Here is a 20,012-nt window from a genome sequence, read left to right as displayed (position 1 = left end):
TTAGTGCATCCCTTTGCACAGGCATGGGAGAGGGTCAGCATAATTTCACCATGCCTCCGTAGTGCTAAGTGCATTGTACTGAGTAATGGCAGCCACAACAGAAATGTTCCTGTGACAGCCAGCAAATCAACGTCAGCAGATTCATGAATTCTGCAATCGACAGCTGGAGCAAAAGGTCCCTGGTCTAATGGCGCCCTGCTTTTTAATTGAATTTGCAAGTTCTCATTGAAGAATCCAATTGGATGCGCTTTTTCTTTGAAGTTTCGTGCAGATTCATCAAACAGCACCAAAATCATCAAGAAAACAAGTAAGTATTTTCAATACAAAGTTTGATTGAACCATAACTGTAGTGGTGCTGTTGTCGCTTTTTGAAGCCCTATTAAATAAAAAAAGGAGTATGCCATTGACTGAAGGAGCTATCTGTCTCACTGAGTATTGCGGATTCTCCAATCCGGCTGTGCATTTGCAAATCCACTGCACTCTGATTGCCTAGCTGTTGCAAAAAAAATATTTTGACCGTTGCTGTTACCTAACAAAGGGCACCATGTCTCGAAAAAGAAAAAAGTTATAAGTGGGCAGGATGAACCCACCCTGACCGCTAGTCGAACCATATGGTGAAATCATTGGTCCTGAACCCTTCCTGAGTCTGCAGGACCAAGGGAGGGTTCTCAGAGGTGTGGAATTTGATAAAATATTTGCTTATCTATTGCACAGGTTGCTTCATAAATCTACTTGTCATGTAAAAAAAGAACACTTGTCCTTTTGGTGTTACGTAGTGCAGCGGCAAATTATGGCAGCAATCTCATTATATAGGAACTCTGATAATAGCCTCGCTGATACTGCTGCTGGTGGTTATGGTAAGCAATAGTTCCAGGTGTGGAAAACCCTTTTGAGGTGTACAAACTTACTAATGTGCATATTTTAGTGGCTTTCACCAGTTGTTCTCTAATCTTTTCCCATACTGAGAAAGGTTGGAAATGTACTCCTGACAAGGGCAGAAGTAACACTCTGAGGAAAAAGTGAACATATAAATTCTATCTCTCTATCGATCGACTAGCTTCCCTGTGAGTGACAGCAGTCTTTTCTTTCACAAGAGCATATCAGCACACAAAGTAGTTTTGTTCAGCACCAGGACCTGTTGTGACAATGTGTGCTTTTGGAGGCCAGAAAGTGTTTTGGCTTTTTGTCAATGTTTGTTATAGTGGTGAGGGCCTGGCAGTAAAGTTTTACAAAAAAATTAGTCAAAACAAGACACACATTCACAAAACCAAAAGGCTGATCACATAGGTCAGACCTATTGACTTTGGCAGTGCTTGTTTATTTTCATATTTCCAATAATCTTGTTGAAACTGGCTACACTGATTTTTTCATTACAAATTTGTTTTGGAAATACTGTCATGTATCAACAAATGTTACTAGGTGGTGCTTCACAGAAATGGTACGTAAACATTCACTGTAGTTTAGCAAAAGTTTTTTTCCTTGTTAATTTGTTTTGTGAACATTTCATTTGAAAGCAATTAATCTTCAGTCGTGCTTTCAAGCTTCTGCAAGTATCTAATTAGAGAGCATTTTAGAAGCATTATACATAGACCCATAGTGTTAAACTTTGCAAACGTGTGTACACATTTTAATGCTGAAACCACTGTCAGTAGTGTAGTCCGTACGTACCTTTCCTTAGAGCGCTCGCCCTGATAATAAAGGCTCTGCAATAATGAACATGAATACATGTTTGAACAGCATTAAGATATGGACACAAATATTTCCTTAACTGCAGTCAATGCCCTTCCCTGATCCATAATGTGGTACTGTAAACTGGCAGCCAAGGGGATTGCATTGCAGAGGGTTTTGTTCCAAGGACAAAATAAACATGAAAACCTGTTGACTTTGACCCCAAACAATATGTCCTGGGTATCGGGCTATAGGAATTTCACTCCCCTCCCCAGTCCTGAAGTCACCAACTGAGCAAAGGATTTCCGAATTGTATTAAAATGAATTTTTAAATAAATGGTGGGAAAGCATTCAGTGATTTACTGCTGCGCTTAGAAATCAGCCCCACTCGGGCATTGGTCACACATGATGGATTGTGAGAAGGGTCTCCCCACTGTTTAGTTCCTGCTGCCAAATCCTGCTGGTAACCGCAGAAGGCCTAGCCACAAGGGGGGTTGGTTTATGCTGCAGCCAAACCCTGCTAATCGTGACCCAAGTCCAAGGGGAAAGGGGATTGGCCTTGCGTACCATAAGGCAAACACCAAATGTAATGCTTATATCCTCAAAATATTTTTACCAGTAGATAATAACACCTTGAAGCAAAATGTAGTTAAACAGCAATCATTTCTCAAACCAGTAAATGATTCATTTATAGTCATCTCTGTCAAATTGGTAAGAGTAATGTGATATGTAATCTCATCTGTAAGCTGATTTGCAACATGTATAATTTCTTCTGTTTCATTAAGGAAGAGGTCAAGAGCATTGCATTTGGTGTGCTACTTATGGTTTGTATGGCTGTTGGGCTAGTTATGTATTGCTGTCCTAAGAATAACTTGCAAATTTTAGTGGATTTTCAGTTTCAATTCGTAACCATACCTGCACTCTGTGTTTTAAGTCTATATCTTAGTTGTGTGTGTTTTTTAAACAAATTAGTGTGTTCTAACCAACGCTAAGCTTAACTTCACCTTTAGGTGTTTTAAGTGGAAGAAAAAATAATATATATAAAATACACCCTATAATATATAACATACACCAGTCAGGAAGTTACTAGTCGAGTGCCAATGTATGGTCTAGGTCAGGCGTGTTGAACGTAGGTCCAGAGAGCCAGATAGTGGCCAGATTTTCAGGATTACTACTGACTTTGTAAATTAGTTTAGATGCATTGTATATAACGTTGATTTATGGGTATGTCCTTAAATTCTGGCATAGATTGTTGCCTTCTGGATTCTATTTGGACAGACCTGAGCTAGGATAAGGGGGCGCTTGTCTGAAGATCATTTACCTTGTATGAGATCTTTCGGGCCAGGTGCTTAGCTTACCTTATTGTTAGGACAGGTATGGCGCGAGGAAGACCATTCACGTCAGAGCTTTGCATCTATTTATATTGAGAAATTACAAAATGTTATGTAGTGCAGTATGTTAACGTATACAGTTAAAAGATTACATACAGCTGCCTATAAAGTGGGGAGGAGCTGTAGCGTGGCGTAGTGTCCGCCTCTGAGGCTTAATTTATTGCACAATATTTTCACATAGTTACTTCTCTAAACAGAAGTACAGAAAGAGGGATGAGAGTGCACATTTTTGCTTGAAGTGTACCACCATATCTTGAGTATGCATACTCATTTGACTTTCCTTATGCCCCATGACCAGCCAGCCATTCTATAGATTATGCATGTGTAGGTTTCTAAACGTCCACAAAATCTTTCACTGTATTTCTGTTCTTCTACACATCAGATCATTTGTAATCTGTAACTTAAAGAACTCGATTTCTCTAGCATTCAGTGTCTCACAGTGAATGATGGTTTTGATAACTGATGTTCCTAAATTACATTTCCATGGCATACATAGCACGTTAGTTTTTCGTTGATTAATTTTAGTATCGTTGATAATTTTCGTTCGCCTTTGTGGTTTGCCCCCATTCCTTTTTTTAGGAGAAGGAGTGCTGTTGAAGATTGAAAAATGATGCATAAATCTATTAACATGTTCATAACTGGTCACGGCGGGCTAAGTGGCGCAATTGCAGTAGTACATAATGTAAGGTCAGTGTAAAACAAAGCAAGAAAATAGTTACCATCTGAGTAGCTTAGATGCAAGATGACCGACCAGTAGTTTAGTAGCTATAATATGATTCCTCGAGTTGATTATGTGAGTAGATTCCTGTGGCTAAACATTTAAAACATTTTTAAATAGATTTGTAAATTATCTTCCTTTCCTCAACCACCCACCCTCTTCTCCTCGCCTAATTTTATATTTTCCTTTATTATGGTGCCCAGTCTTCCGGCAGGATAACTCCCGCAAATTATTATATTTATATGAGAAGCACTTAACTTAATCGTTATCCTTCCTGTTGCTATTGTTGCCTTCCGCTGAGTGCCTGAACTCGGGTCCTCGTGCTTTTCTCTCTTTGACTATGAGGTGTAACCCATTCATGACCCCAGTGAATTGTAGATAAAAGATGGCCATAACGAAGGCTTCTAACTACTGTCGTGTGTTCTTTTCCTACAGTGGAACAGCCATGGGTATGATATCGCCAAAACGTTTGGGAGCAAATTCACCCTGGTTTCCCCTGTGTGGCTGCAGGTGAAAAGGAGGGGGAAAGAGATGTTCCAGATCACAGGGCTTCACGATGCTGATCAAGGTGAGCCTCACTTTTCCTTTTTTTCGGTGCTTAGAAAAGCAGACTGACGTAGGCATCCTAGGAACATACGTTTGCCTTTTTAAACCATGCGGTCTGTCTGCCCTGTGGAAGTGCTTAGAATGTAGGCTAGGAAGTGGAGGTCTTGCGTACACCTCGGATATACCCGCCTTGCGTCCATCATCAGTATATGGGAAGCAACCTGACAGCTAATTGCTGTTACCTTAACCATGACTATTTCAGTGTGATATATTGCAGATGTGACTTCACATTTTAAGGATATTGATTGGAGTGGTTTTTATAAGATGTGTTGAAATCATAGGTTTGAGGAAACCTCGCAACAGATTTCGAATTTGGCAAACAAGTTACATCATCACAAACATGACGGATATGCCGTCCAACTTATTATGAGTGTCATCGGGTATAACGCCCTTGTAATAAGGTGGACAGGATACCAGTCACGTTTGTGAGAGAGTAATCCGTCCACCAAACACTAAATCAGGCCCTCATTCATTGTTCCTTTTAGATGTGCTCTAACTTTAATATCAAGGCCAAGGCTGGCAAGCTCCTTATAGGATGTGAACAACAAGGAGACTAAGATTCTAAGGAAAACAACACTTGTTTGAGAAAAAGACATAGCAATCTGATGAACTTCAAAAAAGGAGGATTGTGAGGAACAGCATTGGTCAAGTTACTGAGAGCTGTAAGGACCTAGGATCAGCAGGCATTCTGGAAAGTTTGTCAACAGCGTGAATTGCATAGAGTCATGTACACCCAAAGTTTACATTTCTGAGTGCCAATGACTTTCACATCTTTCAGCTCTTTATGTAGAGACACATGTTTGGCTGGATGCCAGGGTCTCCTATTAACACTCTATCCTATTTGAATGTACCATCTTTGGATACCCTAATGTTTTCCTTAAAGAAGCCCAGGAGGCAATAATCCTGCAAACCATCACAGCTTGACAAGCTGCCCCTTCATTTGTACTAACCCTGTTATTAGACCTGGTATCCTTGGCGTGTTTTCCCGTAAATGTTTGCCCTCCGACCTCTTGTTTTTATGATTGATTTTTGCTGGCTTTTAGGATTCTGGGCACATTGCCACTGCTGATCAGTTCTAAGGTGCAGGTTCTCTGTACTCTAAACATGGTAACATTGACTTCTCCACAATTGACATATTTAATTTACTTGCAAGCAAGGCCACTGGAATTATGCGTCAGGAGATGGCCACATTATGCAGCAGGGTTGAGTAAATAATGCAGAAAGAAAAGCCAAATAATGAGGCGTAAAGCTACCCTTTTTGTAATAGTTTTGCTTCATTATTTCATCATTTGTAAACTTAATAACACTGTATGAGCATTGATTGCACCTCAGTAATATCAGTTTAACACCCACACATAGCAATTAGCAATAGAACGGTGACCAGTCCAAATTTGCAAGGGTCTTCCACTGCGAAGTGACATGTTGCTGCGTTGTTAATAACCCTTGAACTGTTTGAGCTGGAAATAAATGTTTTTGTTAAAATATGCAGATTATGTGGCAGATGATGGGTTATGTGGTAAATGCAGCAAATCTATAATTATGCGAAAATCGCTGTGGTCGCACAATCACATAACTCCAGTGGCCCTGTTTGTAAGTCCCTAGTAAATAGCACTCTATGTGCCCAGGGCCAGTAAATTAAATGGTAGAAGTGGGCCTGCAACACTGATTGTACCGGCCACTATAGTAGGCTTTCAAACATGTCTCAGGTCTGCCACTGCAGAGCCTGTGTGCGCAGTCTAAACTGCCATTTCAACTTGGTAAGTGCACCCCCTTGCCAGGCCCAAGCCTTCCTTTTTATTACATGTAAGTCATCCTTAAAGTAGGCCCTAGTTATCCCCAAGGGCAGGGTGCAGTGTATGTAAAATGTTGGACATGTAATTTTAAGTTTGACATGTCCAGGTAGGGAAAAACTGCTAAATTAATTTTCCACTACTACAAGACCCATTTCTCCCTGGGGTTAACATTGGGATTACCTTAAAACCTCTCTTTTAAGTGTAACTTCCAATAGGGAAAAGGTAGAAATATGGCTTTTGGTGTCTCTGGAATCACACTTCAAATTCACATCTTAGGGTGAAGTTGGATTTTAAATTGTAAGTATGAAAATGTCACATTTAGAAAGTTGGCATTTTCTTACTTTTACAATTCTGTTCCTCTGCCTGTCTCTGTATACTTGTCTGTGGTAGACAACAGCTGGGCTTTGTGCATTCCCTCTACTGTAGACAGTCACACAGAAAGGGATCTTGGGTGCATCCTGATGGCTCATCACCACGCTGATGGGTCTTCCTGAGCTGTGATCTTCAAAGGCCTCTATTGAAGTCTCCCCCACTTCAAAGGGACATTTGGGTATAAGTACTGGACCCAAAGCCCGCCAAATTAGAACTCTACTGGAACCCAGGAGACACTGCCAGGCAGGGGGACTGCTCTGGTGCCAGGAAGGGACTACCATCCTGCATCTAAATTGCTGTGTTGGCTTACTTCTTGCTGTGTGCTGTAGGTGGGACTGATACTTTGCTACTTGCTTTGTGGTGTTAGCCTGCTGCTTCTTGCCTGCAGTGAGAAGGACTGGACATGTTTCTGTAAGGATTTTGGGTTGCTGCAAGGAGCAAGAAGTTAGAATTGCAAAGGGCACTGAGGTCCTATTCAGAAGCCCATGCTGCATCAAACGAGACCTTGAAGGAGACTGAGGGAGAGCTGGATACGGAGGATGATTTGGACCAGGGTCTGAGAGGAGGCCTTAGGCTGCTGTCTGTGGGGGAGACAAGCAACTTACCCCTAGGAATGAGGGTCCCTTCCAGGCCAGGGAGAAATGTGTCATCCAAAGGCCGGTCCCTAGAGGAGCTGGAGAGGGAAGAGAGAAAGTTCGGATTGGAGCGGCCAAACTCAAATTTGAGGGGAAACAAAGGCAACTGTCCATAGAGGAGGAGGAGCAAAAGAAGAAACAGGCCGTACAAGAGAAAAGTCTTGCCATGGAGATGGAGGAGAGCCAAAAGAGATTGGCTACTGAAGAGAAAAAGTGGATGTTGTCTCAAGAGTTGAGCCTGAGAGACCTGGACATCAAGGCAAAGAGAGACTGGTGATAGAAGAGAAAAAGTAGATGTTGGCTCAAGAGTTGAGCCTGAGAGACCTGGACATCAAGGCCAGACAGGTGGAGTCCAGCGATGATTGTGGCAGCAATTCGTCTGTGCCCTCCGTCAGGAGGGTCCACATACCTACCCAGGGATCTGGTGTTTGATTTTGTGGTGGGAGACGACAAAGACAGATAGTATGAGGCCTACGAAATTTCTCTGCAAGTGCACAAGTTGCCTGAAGCAGATTGGGGAGATAGTTTGTGGAGACATGTCCCTAGTGAGGGGAGGAACACTCTATTGGCCCTAGTAGAGAGTGACAAGAGGAGGTATACCCCCCATGAAGGAGGCCCTAATTAGAAAGTTTGGTCTGACCCCAGATAAATATAGGCAGAAATTCAGGGATAGTCAAAAGATTTCAAAACAGACCTGGGTGGATTTTGTGAATTTTCTTGCAAGGCACTTGATGGTTGGGTGGGAGGCGGTGAAGTAAATAATTATCAGGGGTTGTACAGTTTGTTTGAAACAGAGCACCTGTTCAGTCTTTGTTTTCCAGATCTGCGCCAATACCTTGTTGACAGCAACCTCACTAACCCTAGATAGCTTGCTAATGAAGCGGACTGCTGGGTTGGCATCTGGGTTCTCAAGAAGGTACCTTGGGGGGATCACGCCAAGGGTTAGCAGGGTCCTCACCAGAAGAAGGAGGCGGGGAGACAAAAAGAGTAAGGAGTTGGGCCCCAAACTAGTTCTGTAGGGTGGGGTTCACTTCCCCCTTCTGAGAGAAAGAAGTGATTCCCTGAGAATAATTCTGCAGGGAGGACTCCCGTGAAGTGCTGTGAATGTCATCAGGAAGGGCACTACAAGGGAGATGCTAGTTGTCCCAAGCAGGCACAGCCACCTACTTATGGGCAGTCTCTGGGGCTGGCTAATGTAGCGTTTGAGGAGGAGTTGCCCCTAGATACTGCTGGGGAGAGAGTGAAGTTATCCTTAGTGTCCCTGGGTGATGGAGAGATGGTACAAAGAACCCACATGCCTGACATTATTGGAAAGTGCAGTCAGTGGGTGCCCATCAATGGACAGAGGGTAGAGGCTCTCAGAGACATAGCAGCCAGCATGACAACCCTCAGGTGTCATCTGGTGTCTTCAGAGCAGGTCTTCCCTAATACGTTCCACCAAGTTGTTGCTGCTGACAACCGTGAGAGCCTCTACCCAGTGGCTATGGTTCTCTGAGTGTGGGGGGAGTCTTAGGTCTGCTGAAGGTAGCTGGGAGTACATCCATGCCTGTGGATTGTCTGCTGGACAGCAACCTGGAGCACACCATCTTGAAAGAGGTGGAGCTTGGGTCACACTTGGAGAAGATGGGGTTGCCTGAGTGGGTGTGCCTGACCACATGGTCCATGGGAGCTCGAGAGGGTAGTCAGAAGAACAATGACCCTGGGTACTGCTAAAAAGAGGAAGGGCAAGAGGTGCGGGAAACCGGCCTGGATTTTGAATTTGCATTGGTCCTTTGCGACCTCAAGTAACCTTTTGATCACTAGTGACTTCTAAGCACTGTTTTCATGCGTAATCTTTAATAATTCATATCTGGAATTTTACTGATTAGATTTTTGTCATTTTGGGTTTTGTTTTACTCAGATAAATATTTTCTATTTTTCTAAACTGGTGTGGAGTCCTATTGTGATGCCTTTCACTGTTACTGTACATTAAGGACATCTTTACACATTGCCTCTTAAGTTAAGCCTGCTTGCTCTGTACCAACCTACCAGAGATTGAGCACAGGTTACTTTAAGGTTTGTAGCTGACTTACCTTGACTAGCGTTGTGGTCCCTACTTGGACAGTGTGCATAGCTCTGCCATCTAGAGACCTAACACCTGTAAAGTGATAGTACAGCAGTGCTTAATTTGTGGTTGTTATTTCTGGTGCTGAGCACCAACACTTATTTTTGGGGGCCTGTGCTTATTTTTCTATCTCAAGCATTTACTGGGAGCAAAAGACACACATTGGAAAGACAGATGAAGAGAAAAACGAAATGGCGTCACAATGGGGAAAAAGCAGAAAGCTGCAAGAGTGAACTGAAGGGGCAGGGAGGGGATTTAAAAGGATTGAAAAGGCCCTAGGTGGCTTCAGGATTACGCTACCTCAGTTTTCCGTGTTCCCACATTTAATTGCAGCAGCCGCATGTTTAAGAGGAAGGCTTTGGGCACTGGCACGTTTTTATTTACAAATTAAGCACTGTAGTACACTAATTATAAGGATGCTGAGATGTTCTAGATTTGAGTTAATTGAGTTGAGTGAGTTAAAGGAACTCTGATTCCCTAAAGATGAATAGGCGCCTGTACAGTGGACATATTGGAAAGAAGGAGCCGTAATAATCAATCTAATTGTAGGAACTTCAGTTTGATTTATTCTGTACTAAAAACACTTCAGGAAACAGCTTGTTCCTAACACAAATGATAATCAAGTGTTCACACCAGCTTTCAGAGGAAATATCGCCAGAGCCCAAAGCATTAGGTATTATGTTTTTGTTCATACCGTATCTTTGCCTCAATTAGGTTCTCTTTGATGATTCGAAATGCGGTAGCTGTGGTTAAAAAATTATCACATTTTCTATAAAGTAGGGTGAGTAGGAAACAGCTATATGCAATATGCTCTACAGGTGGGGCAATATGCTGCCACATTAGTGTCAATAATGTGTGTGGGAGAAAACTCTCACACCGCCATACAATGCAAACAAAACCCAGAGCACAAAAATAGCAGCTGTTAATCAGTAAATATGGAAAGTTAATATTTTGTATAGCTTTGAGCAAATTGTCCAATAGTAATAGCAACACATTTTTTTCACAAGCAGATGGCAGCTGACACGTGTTTCGTCTACAGCGACCTTACCAAGCCTGCAAAAACACACATTCAGTTTAAATTCTAATCACTTTAACAAAGCGTACACTCAAGTCAAAACCGGTGTAATCTCCATTAAAAGGCAACACTCAGAAGTCAGAAGTATGAATAAAACACTACGTAATTCTTTGTTGCTTCAAAGAGTGTCATGATGCAGAAAAAATGATAAGACCCTCCCCTGTGAGTAACACGTGAAAGTAATACGAGAACAGATCGTACACCGAATCCCCGTGTACTCCAATTACAGGTGACATTGTTTGCACAAGCAGTTTATGTCCTATCCTCTTAATTTGGCCTTTCTTTTTTTCACCAGGCAGTTTAATGTTTGCCGTCATATGTCCATCCTTCACAGGGCCACAGTGTACCGCCTTTCGCTTGTTACTTTCACGTGTTACTCACAGGGGTGTTTCTTTGCACTTTTTTCTGCATTAACTTGAATTAAAATGTGTTGCTATTACCATTGGACTCTTTGCTCAAAGCTACACATGCTATCACTCTTCACAATTTACTGTTTGCTGGACTGTTACTTTAGCGCTCCGTGTGTTGTTTGTACTGGATGCTCTCTTATGGTGCCTTCTTGAACCTGAGGAGAGCCTTGGAGAGTGTTACATGTTCAGAGTATCCTCATTGGTCGCTGGGTCCGTTCTGAAATACGGTCTGTTGTCATCAACTTACATGAAGGTAGTTTTGCTCCGATGAGAGACGAGGAGGAGCTACCAGTTGGTAAGGGTGTACTATACCTTTCCTGTTTTCACATTTTATAACTAGGCCAAATTAAAACAATCCATGGTGCCAGAATTGTCAAATGATGCTGGAGCTTTAAAGAGCAAACATTTAAAACTGGGGAAGAGTCAGGTAAACTTACTAAGGAAAAGCAGAGTTAAAACCTTACTATGGCAGAGATAAATGATTTCGGCAGGTATTCCGTAATGGCATTTATTTTGCTGGTTTTCTGGCTGTACTGCAGTGAGTTTTATAATAATCTTAATAATGTCCTTAGCACTTTCGTGGAAGGAATGTACACACATTTTAGTGCATGTATGTTTACCTAACATTAGCAGAGAACATAACTTCTTGCTAGGAAGTTCAAAGTAAATTCTTAGCATAGGGTGAACCTGTCGGCCATGACAGTTTGTCTGCAGAAATATACAGGATTTTTGTCTAAGGAGTCACACCACAAGTCGCCATGGACCTCAAGGAAATTATCGGACTAAATAAAATGCATTCCTAATGGAATCACGCCACAACAGTTGTTTTCTTAAAAAACACAGACTTAAACGATTGTTAATTGTATAGACCGATATCACTGCTAAAAGTAGTTTACTTTTTTTTAAACAAAGCTTAGAAATTATATTCAACAGAGTAATTGGCACTGTAATCTCCAATTAACAAATAGATCACAGTAATTTTGGTAAGAATCATTTTAACGATGTTAATACGGCCAACTAAAAATACAGGCTTGTGTTTCCTTCTTTCTGTCGGTTTTGTGCAAAGCTTTAATCTTAGTAACAAGACGCCTTCAGGCATATGCTGCGCTTTATGAAAATAAATATCAATGTCAAATATCTTAAAGAAGGCTTAAAAATTCACTGTAAGCATCACTCCTTGCCAAATCTAGATTCCGATCCTACCAGAGATATTAGATGGCGTCCCTCTTTCCACAATAACCAGTATTTTAGCAGAATTCCATTTATAACACGAGACACCGGCACACCAGGATTGCAGATCCAAAAGTTTGCTCAATCAGATATGTGCCTCAGCAACACTGAAATATTTTATTTATTTATTTTATTTAATTCACAATCAAATATAGCAAAAATGAATTTTAATTTCAGTGTGAAAGTTGGAGATTCTCGAAATTTTGTTTTACATTTTTAAAGACCGAGTTATGCTAAACTCTAGCATATCACTCTCTTTTTTTGCTCCTAATGTTTGCTCTCTTTTTGTCAGAGCATCAAATGAGGCCTCGTCCATACTGTAATCTGTTTGCTTTACTTGTGCTCCTCAACAAATCAAGCAAAGGATACCACCTTAATTTTAAGCCTCCGATTTCAAATTCCTTCACAGTTGAAGAATGTTTTAAAATTTTAAATTCTCAGTTTAATTTAATGTTCTATAGAGCTGTGGACCCCCTGAGTAGGACCACAGGTTAAGAACCACTGATGTAGAGAGTTAAAGGAAGTCATGTGTCATAACACCAGAAAGTGCCGGGACATCTTAGTTAGATCCCATTCCTACTGGGGATAATCTGATGATTATGAAACTTTTATTCGGGTACATGTCTCGAGTATCCTCTCTTTCTATATATCTGTTCTATTGTGAACTTGGGAGTAAGTCTCTGCTGATCTGTTGCTGGTTCAATGATTTCCTCTCCAAAAACCTAAAAATGGTGAATCTGTTCTTCTCTATTACACGTTCGTGTGACTTCTGCAAATAACGTATATGTAGTCGGTCTTTACATACACACCAATCTCAAACAATTCCGTTCTCCTAGATATTATCAACAATCATGGTTCACGACAAAGGGCGCAAGCTAGTATTCCGACGTTTTGCGATGTGATTTGTTTTAATGGCTTTATTAGCTTCCTAGAGCTTCCATCCAGTTTCGGATACTAAAAATGTTTTTCTCAGGTGTTAACAATTATTCTGTTCTCCTATGTCTTACATGAATAGTACTGTATTTCAGAAGATGATTGAGTAAATGTTTTCTTAGTCAGCATATTAAAATGTACTATGAGGCGTTATTAACTCTGGAAAAGGATGATATAGGCCCAGATTTCTAAATGGAGTACAATTTGATCCCTCATATAACATTAGAGTACTTTGTGCAGTCCCTTACCTACATTACTCAGATTTTGTTTCCATCCAGTCTTTGCATTCAGCACCCCTTAGAAGTTTTATAAATGGTGAATTTTTAACTAAAGCAACAGCTCAAAATGTAGGAATATTAAAACAAATTTGGTGTTACACGGGCTAATGGCCCATCATTTTGAGACAATAGCACATTTGTATTCAGTGCCTTTAAACTGCTACAATCTTAAATTGCTATTTTGTGTAGCATTTGAACAAAGTGGGACCTGTGCTAATTTTTCATGTCTGTTCCTGATAATCGCCTAACTGGCACTATCACGTGTCTACAAACCACACCATATTGTTAGCTGAAGTCACTAAAACATTTTCAGTTGTTATTGGTCTGGGAATATGATTTGCATTAAAAAAGAAAAATAGGGGGCACAGCTCAAAGATTTTATGTGCTGTGTCACTTTTGTAATGTCTAAAAGATCTCATAAAAACATTTTGCTAGCATCATTAAGGAGAAACAACAACGACCGGAGAATCTAGGCATACAGTGGCCAATTTAAAATATGTGAATAGAAATTTGGAAGTCAAATTATATCATAATCTTTTAGGCTAGGCTTTCATTTTAGAAAAACTTCAATCTGAGCCCCTTCTATGAGTCTTGCCGTGCTTCTGCATGTGAAATGAGACTGCACAGTGCATCACACCCCTTGCCTGTGTTAATACATAAATACATCTAGAGAGGTCCAATAATACTTAAGACCTGTTATTGTCCTCAATATTATGAAACAATTTGATAGTTATCCTGTAGTTCATGAGAACAGCCAACATTCCCCTCCCGAAAACAAGCCAGAGTGCATCCAGGGAATCTCCTCAAGGGTCTGTGCTTTTGGATCCTCACTGTCCAAGCACTTTTTTTAAATGTAAAATAATCTTCTCTCTTAATCTTGATAGTTCCCCCATTTCTGTTACATTGGCCAGCATCATCTGTTGGTCAGACTGGAAAATTGACATCTAATCCACTCCTGAAGAGTCCTTCCCTCCCACCACCCTTTTCCCCTAGACCTGTTTCACACACTTTGAATTTTTTGTTGAAGGATGTTTTCCTTCTTTTGATTGCAAAGCATTATTTTTACACGTTGAGGGCGATTGTCAGAACTGTAACATATCTAAAATTATCTGAGAAGTAATGTAAAGTTTGACATGATGGTTGGACCGTTTTTCAATTGAAATAAGTGTGTCCTCCTTGCGGGTGAAACTGTTATCGGGATAAGATGTTAGTAGGACTTTGAAAATGTTATACCATCATAGCATAATGCATTATTTTTTATGTGCGGGGAAAAATATCAAGCCTTGATTCTTAGTGGTTTTTGTATATTAATTTTCCAATTATACTGAAATGCGTCTCTGACATTGAGAGATGGAAAGCTGTCAAGGGATTTTGTGGTGTCTTGAAAAAAGTGATATTCTGCACGTGACTAGAGACATTTTGGTTTCCGACACAGCTTTTTTTTATGTCATATTAGCAGATGCGGAATGTCTTGCAGATCTGCCATGCCACTGCTTCGCTTCTGCATTTAGAGACCAGAAAACCTGGGGCAAGCCCTGCTTCAGGGCAGAGACTTTAATATCTGAAAAAGAGTGGTCAAATAGTAGGAAAAAATACACTCATAAGTTCTATCAATAATGCTGTAACTCAATCATTGAGCATGCAATTTAATTGCTTTTTAATCAAAACATCTTACCACATCCCGCCAACTAAGGCAACTGTTCTGATTACAGCAGTCATTTTTGTATACATCAACAAAAGTAAACATTTCCTGACCTTCCGGTTAGTGTCTCTCATACGAAAAACACTTAAAACATAAAACACTGAACAATAAACATAGAACAACAATCCTTAGTCCAACAGTCCTCTCCTTATTCAAGGAGCCATGTGGTGTCGATTAACAATTATGCAGAAGATCCACATGTAAGAGATGGTTGCAAAGTAAGTCCCAGACCTACAACATCCTTATTTTGAAAGGAAAATATGGAAAGGCCTATGGTATAAAGTTCTTAAAGGCGCAATTCAACATTGGTTGCAACCTCTCAAAAATATGCAGTTGACACGTTTCGGCCTGTACAACTCTGGGCCTCCTCAGGACTAGTGGAGAGAACCACACCTAGTAAATACTTTGTCACACATCATGGGCCTCATTACGAGACTGGCGGTTATGAGACCGTCAGCTTCGCCGTGGCTGTCCTACCACCACAGAGCCGGTGGTAAGGACCGCCACATTAAGAGTTGTTGGGCTACATCCCTGCTGGGGCCCGCCAGTGCAGTCGCACCTCCACGGCTGGCGGGGAGCACCTCCACCCCAGCCGCAGGCCTCAGCCTTTTGGCCGGATTACGCAGTATGCAAATGACCAGGCTTTCCGTGGCGGTCACCCTGTCATGAAAACCCTGGCGGTCACACATCCGGCGATGGGACTCGACATCTCTGTCGCCGGCACACACATGCAAACATGTCTGGATACATGCACACATCCCCCCTCCCATCCACACACACACACACACACACACACACACACACACACACACACACACACACACACACACACACATTCACATACACACCCATTCAGCATACACATACATGCACTCAGACATTCCCACTCAGTCATTCATCAACACAGACACCCCCACTCAGTCATTCATCAACACAGACACCCCCACTCACTCATATTCATCCACACAGACACCTCCACTCACTCACATTCATCCACACAGACACCACCATACATGCACACTTACACACACGTTCACCACCCCTCCCACCATCCCCCCCGCCCCAGGCACGGACACACACACACACACACACACCCACACACGCCTGTCCCCTCCCCCACTTTCGGACACCCACTTACGTTCTCCGTCAAGGAGGGGATGGGTCCTGGCGGTCTTTCATTGCCAGCACCACCACGCCAGCAGGACTCCGACAAGCTGTATTACGGCGGGTGGAGTCCTGCTGCCGTGGCAGTGCTGGCGATGCACCTACCTCTGCACCGCCCACCACCAGCACAAACGCAGGCGACTTTCCACCACAAAGATGGTGGATGACGGAAGGCTGCCAGCAGTCACGTAGTATGGCGGTCTAGTGGCGGGTTTGACTTTGGCGGTCAGAGAAATTGACCACCAAAGTCAAAATGACATCCCAAAGGACTGGGTGATGTCAGCCAGACATGTGTCTTGTAGTATTTGAGGATATGTAAGTTAGTCCAAATTACCATTAGGGTGAATGGGTGTGGAAATGATGCAGACAAATGTTACTTGTGGTACTAATGAAATAAACTGCGTGAATGAAGGTCCAATGGTCGTGCACAGAAAAACAGTTGATATTCCATAGCAACAAAAGAGTTGTGTTTTTGCCAAATTGTTGAACAGGACACACAAAAAAGTGACTGCTTTGACTAAAAAGGAACAGGCACTGTGGAGTGAACCATTCTACTCTAGTTGCAAAGTTTCTAATAGTGACCCTGTCATATGAGACTGATTAGTGTCTGATCTTGTGCTAGGTGTTAATTAATGCTGTAGTTTTCTTTCTGTTAAAATGCCCACCCAATGTGACAGCAGTGGCCAATTTACTGGCATTTCATTATCAAACGTTACTAAAGTTACATACGAACATGAATACCTTTCTTTTCCAATTGGCGAAATTCCTTTTTAGGTTTCGCCTGCATAGTGCTTCGGAAATATCTTGTAAACAAAAAAAATTCCTAAAATGGGCTTAGAGCCTGCCTATTATTTACCATTAGTTTGCTTCAATGTCTCTGTTGTTTCCTTGCTTCTTATTGGTCAGAGCCTCCTCTTCTGCTTCATCCTGGGGCTTCTCTGTGTGTCCCAGCCGTGGAGCATGGCCCAAGTACAACTTCCTATCTGCAGCCATTTTCCTTCCACTGGCCGCAGACTCCTGCAGCTTCTCTTTATTTATTGCTTTTTTTTTTTTTTTTACTTTTGCACACGCATTATTATAGAGTGCATGTGTAAATTGTCCCTCTGCCTCACCCCAGCCCTCCTCCCACTGTCCGTTGGGTTTCCCCAACCTTCCTCCTGCTATCCGTTGTGTTTCCCCTACCCTCCCAGCCTCCTCCCGCTATCAGTTGCGTTTACCCCTCTCCCACACCCTTCTCCCACTGTACATTCAAACTGGTGTTCTACAGGTGAAACACAGATATGTGCATTATTAAGCCTTCTTGATAGACGATGTCAGCCGTCTAATGTGAAGTGACTTAACGTGCAGTCTTGGCTAGAAGAAAAACAATTGAGCACCTCCTGAGTCCACGGCCGTGGTGACCTTGAAATTCGTCACTCCTTGACCAGAATACATCACTAGACCCGGGTGGCTGGTCTGGCACGGCTGGGTTCAGCCACGGCTTCTGTTATTTCTTACGTAAGGACAGGCTACAGTGAACCTACTGTTAAGAGTCAGTTTGTTTTAATTTGAGAAAACAGCAGTCAGACTTGTTTATCATGTCCAAATAGCCTACTTAAATACAAGGATTTCTCATTAAAAAAATCACAGTGATAAAGATGGTCGGAGGTTATGTCAATATCGAATATTTTCCTATAATAAACATATTTCTTAACTTTCAATAAAACAGATTTCTCATGCCACCACCTTCCCAATGCTGTCTGTTGTATTTCAAACCCCAAACAAACTGAATCCTCCAAAATGTGTGTGCTGTTCCCTGGAACACTGGTGTTTTGTATTACAGGTCTGACACTGAAGGCATCCTTTTTAGGATGCACAGGCCCTCACCCACCAAAGTAGCATGCTTCATCATCAGGCCGTGCTTCTCGTTAGGGTGCGCTGCAATACCCACCAGGCTCTTATGGAGGGTTCTCTTTGCTCTTCGCTGTCATTGGCGTCAGATTGTTGGGAACGACTCCGTCACAATGCCATGATAACACCAAATTGAAGCATTTGTGTTTCTAAGTGGTATATTGAAGTTGAATCTTTGAAAATTCATAAGTTGGCTTGTGTATGTTGGATTTGTGTTGGTTTCGTCTTGTTTTAATCAGATAAATAGTGGCTAATTTTCTAAATTGGTTTTGAGTGCTTTTGTGGTGTTTTCATTGTGTTACTCTGTGTAATTGTACAAATGCTTTACACATTGCCTTTGAGATAAGCCTGACTGCTTGTGCCAAGGGGGTGAGCAGGGGTTATCCTAGGTCTGTATCTCCATTACCCTAACTAGGGTGAGGGTCACTGCTTGGACAGGGTGCAAACTGACTGCCAACCAGAGGCCCCATACAGTGATTGGTGCACACTACTGTTTTATTGACCATTACGCTACCACATACAATTTTTTTCTCTTGGATTTTTGTTTGATGTTTGTGTTTCCTTTTTCTTTGATTTTCCTTCCCTTCTGGAATTCTGCACCTTTGTTAAACCTTACCCACAAGCATGTCTTAGTCTGGGGATACATCAGCGGCTGCTACAAATGTGGTGCTTGAGTTGGAGATACTGGAGGAGCAGTTTTGTAGGGAATTAAGATGTCCAATCAAAAGCTCTGCTAGGAAAGAAGAGCTGCAAAAGGCGCTGATGACCTGGTTGGCAGCAAAAGAGGCTGAGGAGCACACGGCAGAGGAGGATGCTTTTGTGGATGAGGAGATGCAGAGCTTACATGATGTTGTGTTGAATAACCCTTACCTGTCTGGAGTGAGGGCCTCCAGTGCAAGCAGCATTGTTTCATCCAAAGGCCTGACCCAGGAGGAACTGGAGGAGAGGAGGGAACTCGGGAGGCACCAATTGGAGATGGAGAAGCTCAGACTCCTGCATAAGAGGGAGCTGCAGTTGGCTAAAATCAAAAGGGAAGAGGGAAAAGACAGACTTGTCATGGAAGAGAAGAAACTGATCTTAGCACAAGAATTGAGTTTAAAGGAGCTGGATCTGAACGGCAGGTCCAGCACAGATGGTGGCAGCAGTACCCCAGCACAGCCTGAAAAAAGGGTGCACATCCCCAAAGACCTAGAAAAAGATTACAAGAGGGAGGATGACATACACTTGTGGTTTAAGGGGTATGAGTCAGGTCTTCACATGAACCTGGTCCTTGAAGTACACTGGGGCGGGCCTGTGGAAGCACTTTGCGGTAGAGGGGAGGGACATCTTAACAGCCCTAGGGGATCCTGAGTACTCTCATACTCTATCATGAAGGACGTCCTACTCACTAGATATGGTCTCACTCCACCGTAGTACAAAGAGAAGTTCAGGTCTTACAAGAAAAGGAATCCTCAAACTTGGTTAGAATGTGTTGATTCTTTTTGCAGGGCACTGGATGGTTGGGTGAAGGGCAGAAAGGTAACGACTTACAAGGGGCTGTACAATTTGATTGCATGGGAGCACTTGTATAGTCTTTGTTTTCCAGAGCAGCGCCAGCACCTAATTTACAGCATGCTGGCTGACTCCAGGAAGCTTGCCCAGGAAGCAAACCAGTGGGAGAGCACCAGGGTCCAAAAGAGGTATTTGGGGGGGGCTCAGCCAAGGGTGGGCTGGGTCCCCATCAGAAAAAGTGGGGGGTAAGGATAAACAGGGAGAGTTCTCTGAAGGGCCCCAACCTAGTTCCCAGGGTAAGGATTCCCAGTCCCCAGGTAACAAGAAACCATGGATCTCTACAGGGAAACCTGAAGAGAAGTGTCCTCACAAATGTTTTGCATGTGATCAGGTAGGTCACATGAGGGGGGGGACCCCATATATCCCAAGTGGACAGCGGCACCCTCTGGTGCTCAGTCACAGGGATGGCCAGTGTAGAGCTTGGGGAGAAGTTGGTTCCAGGAGAGGGGTGGGAGGCAGCTGTGACGACCTTTCTCTCGCAAGGGGACAGTG

At 42.5% G+C, this 20,012-nt stretch overlaps 1 protein-coding gene across 3 annotated transcripts in view; it reads left to right on the top strand.

Annotated features, from left to right (window-relative positions):
• Positions 1 to 20,012, top strand: part of CHID1 (chitinase domain containing 1) — a 1,285,476-nt gene that overhangs the window by 131,160 nt on the left and 1,134,304 nt on the right. For all 3 annotated transcript variants that reach the window (XM_069223131.1, XM_069223132.1, XM_069223133.1), the window contains one exon: positions 4,213 to 4,345. In XM_069223131.1, the coding sequence (XP_069079232.1) occupies positions 4,213 to 4,345 (133 nt within the window). The remainder of the gene's footprint in view (positions 1 to 4,212; positions 4,346 to 20,012) is intronic.

The sequence above is a fragment of the Pleurodeles waltl genome, chromosome 3_1 (genome assembly GCF_031143425.1).
Source record: "Pleurodeles waltl isolate 20211129_DDA chromosome 3_1, aPleWal1.hap1.20221129, whole genome shotgun sequence".
Classification (NCBI taxonomy): Eukaryota; Metazoa; Chordata; class Amphibia; order Caudata; family Salamandridae; genus Pleurodeles; species Pleurodeles waltl.
This window is presented reverse-complemented; position numbering and strand designations above follow the sequence as displayed.